General features: G+C 37.9%; 4 protein-coding genes across 7 annotated transcripts; 2 read left to right on the top strand and 2 right to left on the bottom strand.

The window, feature by feature from the left end:
- Window positions 1-353: 353 nt before the first annotated feature.
- Window positions 354-3,075, bottom strand: Erp60 (disulfide-isomerase A3). Its single transcript, XM_078193353.1, has 5 exons — window positions 2,776-3,075; window positions 2,176-2,407; window positions 1,896-2,104; window positions 1,707-1,823; window positions 354-1,632 (listed from the first exon to the last, which is right to left on the bottom strand). Exons 1-5 carry the CDS (start codon window positions 2,919-2,921, stop codon window positions 858-860), a joined length of 1,479 nt encoding a protein of 492 aa, XP_078049479.1. The 5' UTR covers window positions 2,922-3,075; the 3' UTR covers window positions 354-857.
- A 548-nt stretch (window positions 3,076-3,623) lies between these two features.
- Window positions 3,624-6,950, top strand: Alas (5-aminolevulinate synthase). Of its 3 annotated transcripts, none has more exons than XM_078193351.1 (5): window positions 3,624-4,014; window positions 4,097-4,186; window positions 5,141-5,198; window positions 5,359-6,638; window positions 6,713-6,950. In XM_078193351.1, exons 2-5 carry the CDS (start codon window positions 4,184-4,186, stop codon window positions 6,914-6,916), a joined length of 1,545 nt encoding a protein of 514 aa, XP_078049477.1. In that variant the 5' UTR covers window positions 3,624-4,014; window positions 4,097-4,183; the 3' UTR covers window positions 6,917-6,950. The 3 variants fall into 3 exon arrangements, with proteins under 3 accessions (XP_078049477.1, XP_078049476.1, XP_078049478.1); XM_078193352.1 differs by having other exon boundaries at window positions 3,625-4,014; window positions 4,537-5,198; XM_078193350.1 differs by having other exon boundaries at window positions 3,624-4,186.
- A 1,242-nt stretch (window positions 6,951-8,192) lies between these two features.
- On the top strand, window positions 8,193-10,201 carry LOC144475791 (beta-1,4-N-acetylgalactosaminyltransferase bre-4). Its single transcript, XM_078192059.1, has 2 exons — window positions 8,193-9,023; window positions 9,101-10,201. Exons 1-2 carry the CDS (start codon window positions 8,223-8,225, stop codon window positions 9,293-9,295), a joined length of 996 nt encoding a protein of 331 aa, XP_078048185.1. The 5' UTR covers window positions 8,193-8,222; the 3' UTR covers window positions 9,296-10,201.
- Window positions 10,202-10,333: 132 nt separating this feature from the next.
- Window positions 10,334-17,405, bottom strand: LOC144475790 (RNA-binding protein 5). 2 transcript variants are annotated; one of them, XM_078192057.1, is made up of 8 exons: window positions 17,266-17,405; window positions 15,942-16,541; window positions 15,775-15,844; window positions 14,672-14,745; window positions 13,522-13,635; window positions 12,644-13,391; window positions 12,407-12,570; window positions 10,334-12,330 (listed from the first exon to the last, which is right to left on the bottom strand). In XM_078192057.1, the coding sequence occupies exons 2-8, from the start codon at window positions 16,524-16,526 to the stop codon at window positions 11,311-11,313; spliced, it is 2,775 nt and encodes a 924-aa protein (XP_078048183.1). In that variant the 5' UTR covers window positions 16,527-16,541; window positions 17,266-17,405; the 3' UTR covers window positions 10,334-11,310. The 2 variants fall into 2 exon arrangements, with proteins under 2 accessions (XP_078048183.1, XP_078048184.1); XM_078192058.1 differs by having other exon boundaries at window positions 12,656-13,391.
- Between the last annotated feature and the right edge of the window lie 1,214 nt (window positions 17,406-18,619).

The raw sequence follows: 18,619 nt of genomic DNA, 5'->3' as shown, positions 1-18,619 counted from the left end.
CGTGAATTTTGTAGGATTCTGGCAAATTGTTCTCTAATTAATTAGCTTTTATATGTAAGAAGATATTTACTCCACGATTGCTGTAATAATAAATTGTAATTAACAATAAAAATTACTTGTCAAAATTTTCAAATTGTTAACTTACTGAATCGATCGAGAGCACGAAATGAAGATCAGTATAATTTTTTTCGAAACATATCAAAGGTATTGTAAACTCCCATTTACAAATTTTATTGAACAAAATTTGTTTATTTTTTTTAAAACGCATTTCCTGAAGATTCTTATGATTGGCGAGTTTTTAAATTACAGTCATCTCCTAAGAAGGGATATCATCAGTTGCAATGCATGAAAAGTTTCATATAAAACATTTTATTTCTTCCTTCTTTCTCTTTCGTATAAACAAAATTATATGCATTAATCCGAGAACCTACCGTAGTCAAAATGCGAGAGAATGGAATGAATCAACTATTAAATGTAAACCTATCCAATCTGGAAAACATTGTAATGATAATTCTAAATCAGTTCTGTATAGTTTGACGCGATATACAATATTATAAAGTTGTATTAATACATGTTGACGACCCTATGCTAACGACATTTCACTTCGCATTCAGATACTCCGTAGAATAAGCTCGACACGCATTATTCAAAGGAAGAAGGGGGATATCTCCCTTTATCACTCAAACCTCTATCTCTGGAACTAGAATCATTCTTATCCCTTACATTTAATTGAATGTCACTCTTCTCGCCACACTCGTAAGTCTCACAAGGAAAATCTGATTGCAGATGCTGCTGAGTTATATGTATATATATCAAAATGTAGCAATCATATCACGTATTTGTTATGAGAAGAAAATTTACAATTCCTCGTTCTTAGGCTTGATCGGCTTGCCTTTCCGATCAAATCCTTTAAGTTCCTCAGTTGCGTGCTTAGCGATGTATTTGAGGAAATCGTCGAGTCCTCTTCCACCCTCGTATTTAACAGGTTTGTCTTTGGCATCCTTCGGTGCCCAGAAAAGTGTCGGGAAACCGCCAACTTCGTAAGGCGCCGGGACATCGTTGGCGGTAGCATCAAATTTGACAATCGCAACATTTTCGTCTGCAAGTTTCTCACCCAATTCATCGTAGACAGGCGCCAATTTCTTGCAGTGTCCACACCAAGGAGCATAGAACTCGATTAACGTGTCTTTATCGTTGTTTGTGACAACTTCGTCGAAATTCTTCGCTACTGCGACTTTAACGTATCCACTGTTATCTTCGGGAACAGTTTCGGATTTTAAGTAAGGTTCCAGAGCGTCTGCCTCGAGGTCTTTCAAGAATGATTCGAACGTATCAACCGAGAACTCGTCTTTCATAACGAACTTTTGGTTCTTCGCGTTTTTAGCCAATACCACGGGCTTGTCACCCTTCACGAAGTCGATTCCAAAGTCGTTCAACTCGTGCTGGAAGTCGTCCTTCGATGAAATAGCGAAATTCAGTTTGGGGAAGTCTTTGGCAACCTTGATGATCCTGTTACGCCAATAATTGGTACCCTTTGGATTTTTCACATAGTCAACGGCATAATATGAGACCACCAGTGGGTTCTTGAATTCCCCAGCGTTGTCCCTTGTACGAACTCCGGCAATACCAAAGCTGAAAAGTGGAAACATATCATTGTAACAAATAGTTTCTAAAAACTCTACGACAGAGATGATTCTAAAACATACTAATTTTTATTAATAAATTCTTGAACATCAGAGATTGAGTTACCACCCTCAAGTTTCACAGTGTTTGGTTCAAACTTGTTCTGCAGGATCTTTGGTCGGTATAAAACAATAGTGTTCCTGAAACGTGATACAATATGTGATCATCTCATATTCAATATTTTTCCAACAATTTTATAAACGATTATTTACTTATGTCCTTCTTTCTCCATAAGCGATTTTGCAGTTGTGTGCGCAAATCTGACTTTCTCTTTAAGCTTCTTAGACACAGTGTGGAAAGATGTTGCTAAGGGTGAATCTTCCTTCTCGAAGAAACCAACGAAACCAACTTCGTCAGAATCTAGGAACGATTTTAGACAATCTTCTCCAGTCAGTTCCTTCGATGCTGGCCCAACTTGTGCCTAACAGATTGAATTCAATTATATCAAAGTCGACTGGTTCATGTAAATATGAAAAGATTAATTCCACATACCTTCATATACTTAGCAATTCCAGCAGCTTCCCTAGGCCCATTGTAATCGCTGACAAAGTCTCCCTTGGAGAAAATCTTCAATGTTGGATAACCGCTGACAGAATGCTTGGTACAAGTCTCTTTCCCACCTTCTGTACAATCTACCTTCGCAAGGGTGATGGAAGGATCATTGCCCAATAGTAGTTCAGCAGCCTTGGCATATTCTGGCTTCAACCGTTTGCAGTGACCACACCTTGAAAATTAGTAAATAATTACTTAAAATATCTATTTTTGGTTTCCAAAAAAGGATGATGCACAGTTATACAATCTGAATTTTAGACATCCGGTTCCGGGTTTAAATTTAAGAATATAATATAACAATTTTGAAGCTGTAAAAAAGTTCATATAGGAATAGAAATAGAAATACGAATAAAAGTGAGAACCGGAACAAGGTCTCGTCGAGTTACGTATCACGAGCCGGCATCTCGTATCGTGACCGGAACATTGAAAACCATTGAAACTTCTCCTTTCTCTGAACAATGACAAATTCGATGAAATGACAACGGAGATAAGAACGCGATTGTAGGTTGAACAATTTAAAATTTTCATGAAATTTCTTACCATGGCGCATAAAACATAACAAGCGTGTTCTCGAGCCGCTCTAATTCATGGCTGAAAGTTTCGTCGGTGAGCTCCAGAACATCCTTCTCCTCGGCTAGGACAGTGACCAGAACCAGGAAAAGAATACCGAAGTATTTGGACAGCATCGTGGATCACGCTGCGGCTCGTTAAACAGAATCAGTTTCGGGTGCTGATCTTTCCTCCAGAGACACACTGACCGTCTAAGTTTAAGACGTGGCTTTTACAAGAAGTTAGTTAGAGCGGCTAGCGGTGCAAGGTGCCCCGCGCAGTGCTGTCGTTTCCTGATTGGCTGTTCCTTTCCAGCCACATGCGTGTGCGTTCGTATCCTTGAAACGCCACGTAGTGTACAGGGTGTTCCTAAAATCGGCATCCAATTTTTTCTACATTCCATTGAACATTTTTTATTTTATCCTGTGAATTCATCGAGAATTTTATATATCCATTCAAAAACATCGAAGTGTTCTGATCGAATCTGCACGGTTACGAAGATTTCTTATCTATTAAACCGTATTAAATATAATCGGATGATTAACGGTTCCAGGTACACTTTGTACACAAGGTAGAAGGCAAGAAGCGAGGAAGCAATAAGAACCTACATTTTGTTGGTTTTGATCTTGGTGGGGGACGGCACAAAAGATTTTACATGTGCGACGTTGCGTGCGTACTTTTGGTATAAAACCTGTTCTGGCAGACCTTATCCACCGTTTAAGATAGTCGTGATGCCATCTGTGACAAGTGCGTGGAACTGACGTTGTTGGAAGTGACCGACACACTAGACAGTTGCACCAAAGATGGCGCAACGTTTATCTCTTATCGCATTTATAGTTTGATTTGTTATCGCGACAGTGTCCGCTTTTTTTGCGACAATAGCTCAACGAGGACACAATTTGTGAATTATTCGAATAATCTAAATAACAGTTTTATAAATGTAATCGCTGTTTTCATGGATATGATAGTGATCGATTACTTCTTTAACACACTGATTTACCACACTCTCGAAATAATTTATTTCATGAAATAGAATCCAAGGAATTAAGAATTATAAGAGTTATTACCATTTTTCAAGAACAGAAATAGTTATGGACGTGTTCTTGACACAGAAATAGGGTATCCCCGGAATGTCGAGGAAACAGGAAAATCCGTAATTGATAAACGTTTTCGAGGCCTAATTCTGCCGAGGCAGCAGACTATACTCCAGCCAATATCTGTTCTTTGAGCGTGAGTCAGCAAAAAAAGAAAATGGAAAAAGCGTGGGAAAGTTTAACATATATATCGCATCTAATGAGCTGCATTTGGTTAGTCGTTAGTCGTTCCCGGTCGTTCCCAAAGAGTGCCATTTACAACGAACAGTTCAAGTCCTCGAACGTATTCCATTCTCTTTTATATTATGGTGAGCAAAAAGTCTTCAGGACGGAAATAACTTAAAAATATTTTACTCAAATCTTTGCCAACACATCGATATTAAGAAGCATCAGTTTCAAACGTAAGAACGTTTCATTGCAATGTCATTGCGAACATATACATACGGACGCTCGTGTTTCATCTTTTTCACTGAAATACTTGGTTGCGTGACGAAGGTTCAATTAATTAACCCACGGTATAGAAATGTATTTTATCGGAAATAATCGTGTATCGATCCTATTATTATCATTGCACGGAATCAGATATTTTTATCTGGACGGTTTCGTAATAGCATATTAATATTCGTAATTTTACTTTTTAAATGATGTACGATACAAGGGGACTTGAAAATTTGATAATGAAATGACAAACAATGATTATTGAAAATATGAAATAAATCTGAAGGAAATGTGTATAGTCACCGCTGCAAATAAGTGGTAGCGATTCAAGAATTTATGGAAATTCCTTTTACGTAAGTCACAACGTTGATACAAGTGAGTTTGATTTATTGTAATAAATGGTGGGTCTTATTTAATCAACATTCGTTTAGATGGTTAACGGGATCGACAATAATTCATCTTGTATACAGTAGAACTAGTTATGTAAAGATATTCTATATCTAGTAATACGTTCATTCTACATTTTACCTCGTCTTCATTTCATATTAACCGATGCGCGATCGAGTTTCTCGCAAATTCAACATTTCAACAACCAAAACGAAAATTGTCATGACGTCACGACGTCACGTGACTCAACAATTGAGAGGCAGATTTGCCGGAGAACTTCTCCGGAGTTGATACATACGTTCAGTCTTTGACCAGCTGTCGATGTGACAGTTCGACTGCTCCTGAACATTTCGCGAGATATCTCCATTGAATCCAGTTCCATTTGGCTATTAGCCATAATACACGTGTTTTACGTCATTATACCTACGTATTTTCAGTTTGTTCGCCCGTGTGTTCATTACGTCAGCGCTCACCATTTATCAGCCACTGTGAAAGGTAAGAAATCATTGTGTCACCGCCAATTATGGTGTTCACTTTCTTTTTTACTCGCGAGAAGAATTGACCTATTTTCGATATAGGATCTAACATCTATTAATAAATATTTCTAGTATCATTGTCAATTATATTAAATACTTATTAAGAAAATCTGTTCTAGGAAATCTAAGAATCATGCCTTGCCCATTCTTGACTCGCCTGACAGCTAACTATCTCAAAAATTATGGCTCTTCGGTGCTGACCAATTATCGTCAGCTTTGTCCGTTTATGTCTCAGTTCATTAGAACTCGAGCAGAGTGTGTGGAGACCCAGCAGAAAAATGTGAAAACGGAATGTCCATTTTTGGCCCAAGAGCATGATATTGTGAAAACCGTAAATCCTGTAGTAGAGGAGGACATTAGAAACAAGGTTCCGAACGAATCAAAAGAGGAATCAAACTTTGCTTACGAAGAATTTTTCCATGAGCAGATCATGAAGAAAAAGAAGGATCATTCTTATAGAGTTTTTAAGAAAGTGAACAGGCTAGCACAAAACTTTCCAAATGCAATGGAATATTCCAAGGAACCAAAGCCTATCACCGTTTGGTGTTCTAACGATTACTTGGGGATGTCAAGACATCCGGTGGTGACAAGTTCTGTTCGGGAAGCTCTGGATAAGTTTGGAGCCGGAGCAGGAGGAACAAGAAATATATCTGGCAACTCTATGGGTCATGAAATGTTAGAAAAAAGACTTGCAGCCTTGCATCAGAAAGATGCCGGTTTATTATTCACTTCTTGTTTTGTTGCTAATGATTCTACTTTGTATACTTTAGCAAAACTTCTACCTGGTTGCCATATCTTTTCTGATGCTGCCAATCATGCTTCCATGATTCAGGGAATAAGAAACAGTGGAATACCAAAGCATATTTTCAGGCACAATGATGCACAACATTTGGAAGAATTGTTGTCCAAAGTAGACAAGAGCGTGCCAAAAATTGTAGCATTTGAAACTGTACATTCTATGACCGGTGATATATGTCCTTTGGAAGAATTATGTGACGTTGCTCACAAGTATGGTGCCTTAACGTTCGTCGACGAAGTACACGCGGTTGGCTTATATGGATATTCGGGTGCTGGAATTGGAGAAAGGGATTGGGTACTTCATAAAATGGACATAATTTCTGGTACATTAGGCAAAGCGTTTGGTAACGTCGGCGGATACATTGTTAGTTCAGAGAATTTAATAGATATGATACGAAGTTATGCTGCGGGCTTTATCTTCACGACATCCTTACCACCGACGACATTATACGGTGCTTTGGCCTCTGTCGAAATTTTAGCTTCGGATGAAGGGAGAGCTCTGAGAGCTGCTCATCAAGAAAACGTAGCTTATATGAAATTGAGTTTAACCGTGGCTGGTCTTCCGGTGATACCATCGCCTTCGCATATTATTCCAATAAGCGTAAGTTTTCTTAGAAATTATCGGTAATGTATTGAAATGGTTCGAACACATGCTCTATTGTAATTTTGCAACAGGTTGGAGATCCATTATTATGCAGTCAGCTGGCTGATCTCATGATACAGGAAAAAGGTCACTATGTGCAAGCAATAAATTATCCTACAGTTCCAAAAGGGCAGGAAAGATTAAGGCTGGCCCCTACTCCAGAACACACTCGGACAATGATCGATCAATTTGTGAAAGATTTATTAGATGTGTTTGATCATTTAAATATATTGTAGAGAGATTTTACTAGACGATACAATATTGGAGATACATTTGCATCTGTTTATTACAATGGCTGATAATGCACAGTCATTATGATATTCCCGATCATGTTACTTACACATTCCAATAGTTCGATTGAGAAGTGAGCTAACAATGTGTAAGCTTACCAATAACTTTTGAACATTTTCAGTATCGTGAACTTAATTTTACTAATAATGTCTATCAAGAAGATTACTACAAAAAAATATAAAATATCTCGGGAGCACCACCGAAACAATACGATCGCTAGCTCCGCGACCATCAGATATTTTTGTCATTTATAAAACAAACGTACTAACATATTGGTTTGGCGCCAGGTTATTCAGTGTAAAAACAAAGTAAAGAAAACAGCACAAGGAAACAACTGACCTAGTTTCTTTCTTCCCGAAAATAGTTAAAAATTTCAAACTGAATTTTTCAAACGCGTTTAAATTCAAACATTGACGCTCAATCTCGCGCATGTGCACACAAAACAAGAATAGATGGCGACACCTTCGACGCAAGATTTCTCGATGGTTTTGAACTTTCAAAAAGGTAAGATTTCCACAATTTTTATCATGCGTGTGTGTGTTTTTTAAATACGAAATTGTAGCGTTATCCTAACGTTATGTACGTCAGTATACACATATACATATGTACCGTCTGCATTGATACTACTCCTGTACAACCTCCAAGCCACAGTTCGATCCATTAGCGAGGGTCAGTGCAGAGATTTTCTTTGTTCTGATTGGTTGGCGATTTACTGGCACATGATCGTTATAATCTATTGTCATGATATATTTTCAGAGAGCATATTTATCTCAAAGTACATTGAACAGCTTTCACAAATACATTGGACGCAACATGTTTCATTCATTTGAAAGCGATGGCGCGTTAACCGAGTCAAGCTAGGTTTTCTATTCACGTGCACTACCACACATAAAATCTGATAGGTATCGTTCTATTTCTTTTCATCGTATCTCGTTCTCTTTCTACGGTGCTTGCGCGAAGCTGAATGCATAGTAAAATGGTGGGGATACGTGAGCCAGCTTAGAGAGTACGAAAAGTGTGCAGGATCCATTACTGTAAATTTGTAACTATCGCTGTCATCTTTTAAAACGTGCGTCAATGAAGTGCATTTTAATGTTATAATGGCTTGTGATTATGCAATAGTAAAACGATGGTGAAACCCGCAAGAAAGTTGTACAGAGTTATTGCTCTTAAATGGTTTTCCGTCTTCAATTCAAATACAAATCACTTATGTTATTGAAATGCTAAGTCGAAGTCACTACGGAGGTTAGGATGAGAAGTTTTACTAACATGTTGAAGATGTTCGTCGCGTTTTTTTATGATTACGCACGGGGATTGTCCTATACCATTACCGCAATCCTGGTATTGTGCTATTGCCTCAATCCAGCCAGGTTCGCTTCTCATTATACGTTCGTGAAAACCGAGGATATCTACAATGAGATGGAGAGATCATATCCCGCAAGAGACAACTCTTGCACGGTTACGATTAATACTAAAAAATATTTCAATCGTTTATTATATCCCGAGGAACATCCTCGAGAAAGTCCAGTAACGATGGCACGACGTTTAAGTATTTTACCTGGAGGACAATGGAAGCCTCTCAACTGCCATCCTCTTTTTAATGTGGCAATTATACTGCCTTATCGAAACCGGCATACACAGCTTGCCATATTCATGAACTACATTCACCCTTTTCTGCAAGCTCAAAATCTCGACTATAGAATATTTGTGATAGAACAGAGTCCGATGAGAGAATTTAATCGTGCTAAGCTATTTAATGTTGGGTATACGGAGGCAACCAAAGTAAACGATTTCCATTGCTTCATTTTCCAAGATATAGATTTGATACCTCAGAATCCTAATAATATTTATGCCTGCACAAAAATGCCCAGACACATGAGTTCAAGCGTGAACACGTTCAGATACAATTTACCTTATACCGGATTGTTTGGTGGTGCAATAGCACTTACACGCAAGCAGTTCGAAAGAGTCAATGGATTCTCTAATGTTTTTTATGGATGGGGCGGCGAAGACGATGATTTTTATAGTCGTTTGCAATCCAGAGGTTTTCAGGTACAATGGTTACAATTCTAGTAAAATGAGAAAGATAAAAGACTAATATTTATGCTAACATTTATTTCAAATTTCAGGTCATTCGATTTGGTCCTGATATTACCCAATATTATATGCTAACGCATAAGAAAGAAATTCCAAGTAATGCGCGATTTGAAAATTTAGAGACTGGTGCTAAGAGATATGATACTGATGGAATCAGTAATCTAAAGTATAGAGTTTTAAATCATCAGTTGAGGCCACTGTATTCATGGATCTTAGCAGATGTGTAGACTTTAACATGTTCAATGTTGTTTCAAAGAGTTTGCGAACAAACTTAGTTCTTTAAAAATATATCCTGCAATTTCATTTAATGATAAGACATTACTGCAGAGAGTTACAAAAACATGCACAAAGGAATGTTTTGTAAAAATTTTCTGGTAGCTCATAGGTCTGAGAGAAGTCATTGTAGAATTTTTTATACAAGTATTATCCTGTATAGTGTATGTATGTGACATTATACCAAAGATATTGCCATACGTTTACATCATTAGTATTTAGTGATATAACTAAAGAAATGTTTCATCGATAAAAATGATCTGTTGTGATATTACACTTTAAGAACAAACACGCAACAGTTCGTTTTCATATTGCCGCGTAGTTTGTTAATACTAATTACCTGCAGAGTCCAATAAGTAGCAGAGACTCGTTTCCTAAATTCCGTTTCTCTTTATATTAATACGTTGTATTGTGGAAGTCAATTTTCTATGAAAATGCAGTTTTGATAGTACAAAATGTTCTTTAAGTGAATAACAAATCGTAAAAAATCGATGTAACCTTTATTTATTCCTAATTTACTAAATAGTTAAAAATAAAAAGCTATTGAATAGTACTTTTTCGTATGATCTCTACACTCATCGTGAAAATTAGTAGCGAAAGTAAAACATTTATCGCAGTCAATATTGTAAACGTATGAAAATCAATTGTTGCGATATATCGAACGTTGTGCAATTCCATATAATTTAATGTAGTAAATTATAGCGCACTAAGAAACTTTTAATTTCCAACGAATTTGCAATTTTAAATTTTTACAAGATTGCATTAACTACATACTTAAATATTTTTAATTATACACAAGTGTTTAAGAGTTAAATGAACTATTTATTGTATAAAGTTTTCACTCTACGATTAGGCTTTTATTTGTATGCACTTAACCGCTAGTATTTTAAAATAATCTACGTGCGAATTGTAAGTATTGCTCTTGACATTTCATTCCGATTCCAATCGTAAGAAAAAGGAGAACTAAGACAAGAAAGTATCTCTCGAAGACATAGTGTAGTGCAGGCATTTTTGCCGCGTGTATTTTTATTATCTTTTAACTTATCATTACATGGGTTTTGCATGTATAATTAAAAAAATAATGATAGGGTTTAAGAATGATTGTAGAAATGTGTATATATAGTAAAGAATGTTTGATCTCCAAAATTCCTATTTAAATGAGTAATAAAAAGAAAAAGCCCACGTTACATGTACACGAGTATAAATATAATTATCTCTCTATATCCATGCACGTGAAATCTGACATAATTACATTATAAACAAATTACGAAATTCAATGCAAATTGTCACAGTGTAATAAATATGTGATGAACAACTAATGAATTCAGTTGTATTAGATTTTAATCATAGTTAGATATACTTTTTCTTGGATGAAGCATCGTGAAACTGGATTCAGAGCTATGCAGAGTAGAAATAAAAATATTTTAGGGCTAAAGATCTCTTTCAATTTGAAGACATTTCATAATGCTTCGATATACATTTTTTTTACCGTTCAAGTATGAAAAGTACTGTATTGTGCACAAAATTGTTACACGGGAATTGCTTAATAATTTTTTAAACTATCTTCCTAATGGTATGTAGTTCATTCTTGGGTAGGAATCGTAAAAGCAAATCGATCAATGTAATTTCTGCTATAGGCGTAAACAAATTTTTCGTTCCATCGCTGCAAATTCAACTAAAAAATGAAATGTGAACGGAAACATATATGCAAATACTAATATTACCAGTTTATTATCTACTAAGAATCTTAGTATATTAATGTAAATTAATATTATGTAATCGTACAGGAAAATGTGTAAAAAAATGTAACGTATATCCCCAAGAATGTATTATCACCGTTTTGAATTATCTAGTACGCCAACAGCATACTAATCGGATAATACGTGACATACCTATTCAGCTATGGAAAAAGTTGAATACAAGTACTTGCGTGTATATATAAAATCTATGTTCAGTGAAGTCGGACATATTATGTATCGGACAGTTCTTGATAACGTGCGTACATCATTTTCTTTACACAATCTTTATAAGTGTCTCCGGGCAATGCGCTGTACGATGATGATTTCGCGCCTAAGCCAGCTGTCGGAACTCTCCTTTCCGCTTCAATGATACTCGTTCTACCTTGGTTTGATTTCCCAAGTCCCATTCCTTCGCTCCATCCCATCTTTTGCAACAGTTTATTGCCAACGTTATCCGAGCCTATGCCAGCTCTCGTAGGCTCCTCGTAGGACACTGATATCTCCTCGACTCTAGTCTTTAAATATTTCTCCTTCAGCTTATTTGGCTGGGGCGGTTCTGGTTCTCCATATTTTGCTCTTCTCTCTTTGGCGCGGTCCCTATATTTGTTATTTCTCTGTTGCGGGTCATTAGGGTCCAAGCCGCGAACTTGATACCAATTCTCCAAATTCTGTTTGTGAAGGTCTGACAATTGTTGATGCCGGAGTAATGCTTCCTTGCTCGGAAATTGACGCTTACACAACAAACAGGCCAACTTTGCCCAATCTGTGTGCTGTCTCTCTTCCTGCTGCACATCCTCGATTTCCTCCTCTGTATCACTACCGCCGCCGTAGGCAGCGACCAAGCCATTGTTCCCGCTCTGGTCTTCGTCCTCATGGAAAGAACTCGCGAGAGATTTTTTCTCCAATATGGCATATCCCGCGTCCGCAGCTCCACTTCCAACTCCCTGATTGCCATCACCACCAGCAAACTCGGAGTTCCAATTGCTCTTCGCATTTTCTTTCTTTTGATTCAACGTCTTTGCCCAACGCTCCATGTCCTTTGCTATCTTTTTCGCAACTTTTACCTTATCCTGCTTGCTGTCCTTCTTTTTACTGTCGTCTTCTTTAGACGATTCTTGCGCGGCACTGGTAATCGACGAAGTTGTTGCTGGATTGGTTACCGTGTTCGTGGTATCTGTACTACTAGCGGTAGCAGTTATAGTAGTCCCGCTCGTTGTAGATCCCGTTGCTTGTGTAACAGCTGTAGTTGTCTATTAAATTGAAGTTAATATAAACGTTTAAAATCATGAACTTCCTATTCAGTAAGCTACGTACATTTTTAATTACCTTTGCCGGTTGATATGAAAATGATTCAGCATCCCAATAAAGAAATTGCTGTGTGTGACTATTATAATAATATTGCGAATTGGGATCGTAATATAATCCTGTACTCGGGTCGTAGTAGTAACCCGATGACTCATCGTAGTGATAGGTGCTGACATCCGGAACAGCTGCAAGTAGTAAAAATTGAATAGAATAGTTTATAGGAAATGGTAAGAAATTAGTTCTTTCATAAGAACTTACAGTAGACTTTACCATCACCAGCATGAGCAGGCACTCTTCCACTCGCCAACGAGGTACTGGTCGGTGCTGTGGGCGTTGGTCTATTCTTCATCTCGTCCGCATCACCTAACTTCCTCGACGCTTGCAACTGTTGTATGGCAGATTGTGCTACGGCCGCCGCCGCGTTTACTCTATCAGTCTGGTTCAAAGACGGCAACGTGATAGCAGATCCTTGCATTATTTGATTCTGATAATATTGCGTATAATACTGGAGATAGTGAGCCTTCTGCGCGGGCGTCTTAGCATATAAGTTGGCACTGTACTCTGCCAATTGAGCAACATCGTCTAACGTATATCTCTGTGGTTGACTGTCGTTCGCCTTCCACGTGTTGGTGTTGTTTATTTGGTGAAGCTTGCAGTATGTGATCTCGACTTTTCTACCGTCCACCACCAACCCCTGCTTGGTAAGCGCCGTATGCAAGTACATGGCGTCCACTACGTTGCCCATTTCTAGATAACAGACACCCCTGGACGTGTTTGTCAAAGAATCGCGACCGATACGTATGCTACGTATAGGCATCGACGAGAGATTCTTCATTGCCTGCAATACCGAGTCCTCGGTTGTCAGAACATCCAGTCCTCGAAGTAGAACAGTATTTGTAGGGTGAGGACTAATTTCATCACTGCCCTCTCCACCCTCTTCGCTCTCTGCTCTCGAAGCGGAACATTTAAAACATGTCTCACGCCTCTTGAAATTGTGTGCGCCACACTATAAGTACAACACAAGTATTTTTAATAACTCAAATATCCACATTAAACCATTCCATTTTATATTGTATAAGAAGTGTTTACCGGCATTATATAGGATAAAAAGGATAGATATTTGTTAATGAATTTACCTTAACGCAGTGCCAGTCTTGTGTGTTCTTTGCTGGTGGTTTATCTACATGGCAATCTTTCGGTATACTGTACTGCATCAAGGCACGATATTGGTCCTGCAGCATCAGTACTCCCTGAAACAGAGAATTTCAGTGTTATCCCGTCCAGCATCCTCCCAAAGCCTCCGTTAACCCGTAAACTTCCTTCTTGGTTGACGAAATTATAGTTTTCTACTTCATAGCTTTCCGTCTCGAACGAACAGTAAAGAAAATATGTCGTGGGCTTATATAAACGTGGGCCATTCCACACGGCTTGCGGATCGACTATATGTACATGCGCGACAACTTTCCTTTCTTTACTCTCTATTTCTGTGTTTCTTTTTTTTTTTTTGCTTTTCAAATTTTATACTCGATCAAACAAATTTTATTCTCACGGAAAGACAAGCAAACATACAATGATTGCTTGCAGTAACATAATTTCATACGTGAATGAAAGAAAGTCGTGCAGAAAATTATCATTCTCATTTCAAATATGCACGAATTGTATTCGATAATTGCATCGAGAAAGAGAATATGTATGTGTAGGTGTATGTATGTGTGATAGAGAAAGAGAGAGAGAGAGCGAGAGAACAAAGTTAAATGACAGAAGCGAACTAAGATGAATATAAGTAAATAATGTAAGCGTATTTTGTAACCGTATGAACGCAGCGGAAAACAGTGTGTGTCTCGTTAAAAAATCAACCATCATGCCGGACAACGTATGCAATTTACGCAAAGAATAAGACGATTGGAATGACCCCTCCTCCGATCTTCATTGTTAGTCCACAAACTTTTATGACAGACAGAGGATAGGCTAAAAAAAGCACGCGCGCGCGCGGAAGGAACCGCCTTTTTTGTTTATTTTTTTTCAGTTTCGTCTCAATTCAAGAAAATTTAATAAATCCAATGTAAGACGGAATTGCGAGAGCAAGTTAAGAAAAGTCTGCAAAGTATGTGGGGACTCCTAGATAAATAATTAGGTACGGTAGATTGAAGTAGCCTTTTTGATAGTTGAGCAGCCATGGCCATGGGGAAGGCCAGGGGGCTGCGTTACCGTGCCTTGTCGCCACGGGGCGTCGGTGGCACGCGTGATAACGCATCGGTTGGGTATCTGGACTGAACTTCTTTCTACCTGTTTCATCTCCATCCACCGTGCGGCCTCCTGAGTCGCGTTAAACTCGACGAATGCAAAACCTCGCGAAGCACCTATACAGAGCAAATACACACATATCCAAAGTTAATCCACGTATTGCCTGGGTGTCTCTACTCTGAGAGGGCAGGCAATCACAGCACCAACCATTGACAGACTGAGTTTCGATACGAAGTGTATTTTTCTTCGCTTCGTTGCTTGCTTTCATTTCCATTTGCCTAAAGCTCAGCAGAACGAATTCTCTACTCGGATGACAGGGGATCTCTGTCGTAACTTTTTATTCTCTTTATGCTTATTTTTTTTTAACTTTAATGCAATACCTCGCCCGTTTCCATTCCCTCGCCATCCCCCCATTTTTGTTAGCAGAAGTAGACAAGAGGAAATATTAAAAGAGATTCCCTCGAAAAAATTCAGCAAAACTTTTGGAAAAAAATATTGGTAACCAATATTTATAATGTTTACTGCGGTTAGAACATGTTTATAAAAAAAAAATAAAAAAAAAGAACCGCCTTATATACAGTACAGACAATAGAGTACAGTCATTTATTTTCAGAGTCTAGGTAATTAATTGTTGCATAAGCGAGTAGAGTTGGTTGGTAAATTTTACAGTTCAACTATTTGGAACATAGGATTCAGAGTAACTACAGATATTTTGCGCCACCCTTGCAAGATGAATAATGAAGCTCTGATTTTCCTTTAAATACTCTTCCTGCATTTGATATTGACTTACCTTGCTCCAACAAACGAATAATTTTTATTCAATTGAGAGTTATTCTATCTCTCCAATAATTTTGGATTATGCAGGATTGGTACAAACGTACTACTAACAGAGATCTTCGGCCGATAAAACAAAAAAATTGTTTGAAACTATATTCAGTTTCGGTCCACGTTTTATGGGACTATAATCGACTGAACAATTATTAGGAATTTCAAACAATTTTTTTTGTCTTGATGACCATTGAATAATGCGATAATTAACTTAAACTAAACAAATCTAATGCAACCTGCTGAGATGAAAAGCAATTTGCTATTTTGCATATTAGGTAGAGGGGATAGGTATAATTAAAGAAAATAGGGATAATTACCTGTATCCTTTTTACGAATCAGCCTGATGTCCTTTGGCATGAGACCACAGTTGAGGATGTCTTGCCGCACCTGTGATACACACATCATAATAATAACAGTGATGTATGCTCTCAAACACTGGCTCGCTAGCGGCCACTTATGTCGGGCCGCTAAGTTGACAACCTACGTCATTTTCAGTTATGTGTTGAGCAAGCCCACGAATCATTATGGTGTTGTTTGGGGACTGAGATTTGTAGTGGATGCCTTCCATGGACGAACCATAGGTGCGTCCATGGTCATGCTCAAAGTCCATACTTTCTCGGCTATGATCGTCATCGCGATCCCGATCTCTGTCATCCCGTTTTCCTCTACGATCCCTATCCCTATCCCTATCTCTGTCTCTCCTCGAACGATCTCTGTCTCTGTCGCGATCACGATCGCGATCTCTGTCTCTTTCTACAGAATCTCTGTCTCGTTGCCTGCCATAGCGATCCTCTCTGTCTCTGTAACTACGGTCTCTATCATCTCTGCTCCTGTCCCTCCTATCCCTTGAGCGGTCTCTTTCACGATCCCTGTCTCTTCCACGATGGTTCCTGTACTCTGGACTACGATGGTCTCTATCACGATGATCATTGTCACGGTGTTCTCCATAATCCGGTGATCTACTGCTCCCATAATCGTTACGGTATTCGTAGTCGGAATTATGTCCTCTCCTTTCAGGCCCATAGCCCGGCTCCCACGGGTCAATGTTGCTACTATACATGTTGTCCATTCATTTAAGTGATTCCTAAAATATACCAGCTGTTAGTATCACTTTATTTCCAATAATTGCTTCAAATTCATACAATAATATATAATACAATTCATACGTTTGTTACTACAAATGAAGAAAGAAAAAAAAGCACTCAAATCAATAAATTATTAAAAATCGTTTCTGACTGCTCCGTGTAATGTAAAATGTAATAAAATAGAATAAAGAATAAGGTAAGGATGTAACAACGAAACGATAGATTGGTAGGGTTTTTATTAAATTTATATATATATATATATATATATAGATTCAAAGATAATCATGTCGAATATAATTCAACGTTCGCTATGTTTCATTGAAATTCGGCAACTTAATCGGTACTTTCAAAGAAACTAGAGAGCGAATTGCGAATTAAAATGCGATGTTCTACGTAAGTGTTTGAATTGAACATGACAGGTTTCGGTTGAAATTTTATGGAACGTAGTATAGCGTGAATATACGTCTTTTCAATGATATTAATGCGAGGAATGTGAAATTTCATCGTATCGGTACAACGAAAAGAAGAAAACACATAAACAAAGCAATGCGAAAGGTGCTGATAGAGAATTCGGAACCGCGCAGAGAAAATGTAACATCGTGGTGGTAATTAAAAAGTATCGTTCGACGTTACAACCTGTCCTAATCTTGGCAAGATGATGTCAAATCTTGAAATAGATAAACATTACGCCGCAGTGCATCATTCCGCTGAATTTCTACTCACTTTATCCGTTGTTCTTCCAGCCAGATAAGAAATCGTGTGATGTGCACAATGGCGTGGTTGCGCCTTTCGTTTCTACCGTACAATATGGCGGCAACTGTAGGAGACGAACCTATTCCATTATGCACATACGTGGTCCGTGGGGGTTTCGTCAGGAAATTATTTTAGAGATGGCGCTCCGATTTGTCCTACAATCATCGTTAAATCCTACACATACTTGAAAATCTCATTAGACTTATTCCAATTGTCGCTTTGCGAATGTAAAAATCCCTTTTTTAATTCGTTTTCTTGTAAACATATAGTATATGCATGTACATAATGTAGTTTATTCGTTCAGCGTAAACTTTGTTCGTTGTAAATTCAGTTTAGAAATTCTTATTGTTTCAGAGCTATTAAAAAAGGTGTATAGCTGGAAAATTTGAGATGCAGAAGTCATCTCTGTCGTGCGAGTAATTATTCTGTAGCTTTATTTATGGTTCTACAAATGTAAAAAATATTGTGTATATATATGTATATACAATGTATGTAAGTACAAACTAGCGAAACATGCATAAAAAGAAATCCGTTTAAAATGGATAACACGAGGTGGCGCCACAGTGGCAAACGGGTGACGAAACGGTTCTGGCAGAGTAAATTGGATCTATACAGTACTTAAATTTTTATAACTTAGAATCTTATGTCGCTTTTTAACAAACATCGAGTCGTTTCGGCGGTAATTTAACATCTGACATTCTCAAAATAATTTTTAATCTTTAGAGCGCGTCCCTTAAAAACTAGTCTTACCACCTGCGTAACTTGAAACAGTACTAAAATCGACAATCTAGTTGCAAACTAAAGGTGGCGCATCGTGGGTTGGCGGTACTGGTCGTCACAATGGTCTCCCGCGTAGTGACATTAGAATTAAAACAAGCAGTCAGTTTAGAATTAGTTTGTGTAGCCGGTTGAATGTGATTTGCTTGTTTGTTTTTCAGTATTTAATTTCTGTTTACCGCGAAAAAGAATATTGCTACGGTAAGGGATACATAGTTCAAAAATAAATGAATGCCGAACACTTGATACCACCGATAAGTAATTTTCCATTTGAACTGTTATTTGAAATTTGACCATACTGTTGATGAACAGTACAGAAGAATAAGATCAGCTTTTCAGAAATTAGTATAATACGGAATCGCCGGGTGTCTAATTCGCGGAAGAACCTTCGTTGTTTTTGTTGGTCGGAGAGTGTCGAAAAAACCGGATGACCGCGGTGTCGTCAACAATGTGCCATTGTATACCTAGCACAGTTGTCTTTCGGGAATCTTGACGCTCGCATTCTTCGATAATACGCAACACAATATAGCATCCGAGACAAATTAAT

The sequence above is a fragment of the Augochlora pura genome, chromosome 10 (genome assembly GCF_028453695.1).
Source record: "Augochlora pura isolate Apur16 chromosome 10, APUR_v2.2.1, whole genome shotgun sequence".
NCBI lineage: Eukaryota > Metazoa > Arthropoda > Insecta > Hymenoptera > Halictidae > Augochlora > Augochlora pura.
The sequence above is the reverse complement of the archived record's forward strand: the minus strand, read 5'-3'. Positions and strand labels throughout refer to the sequence as shown.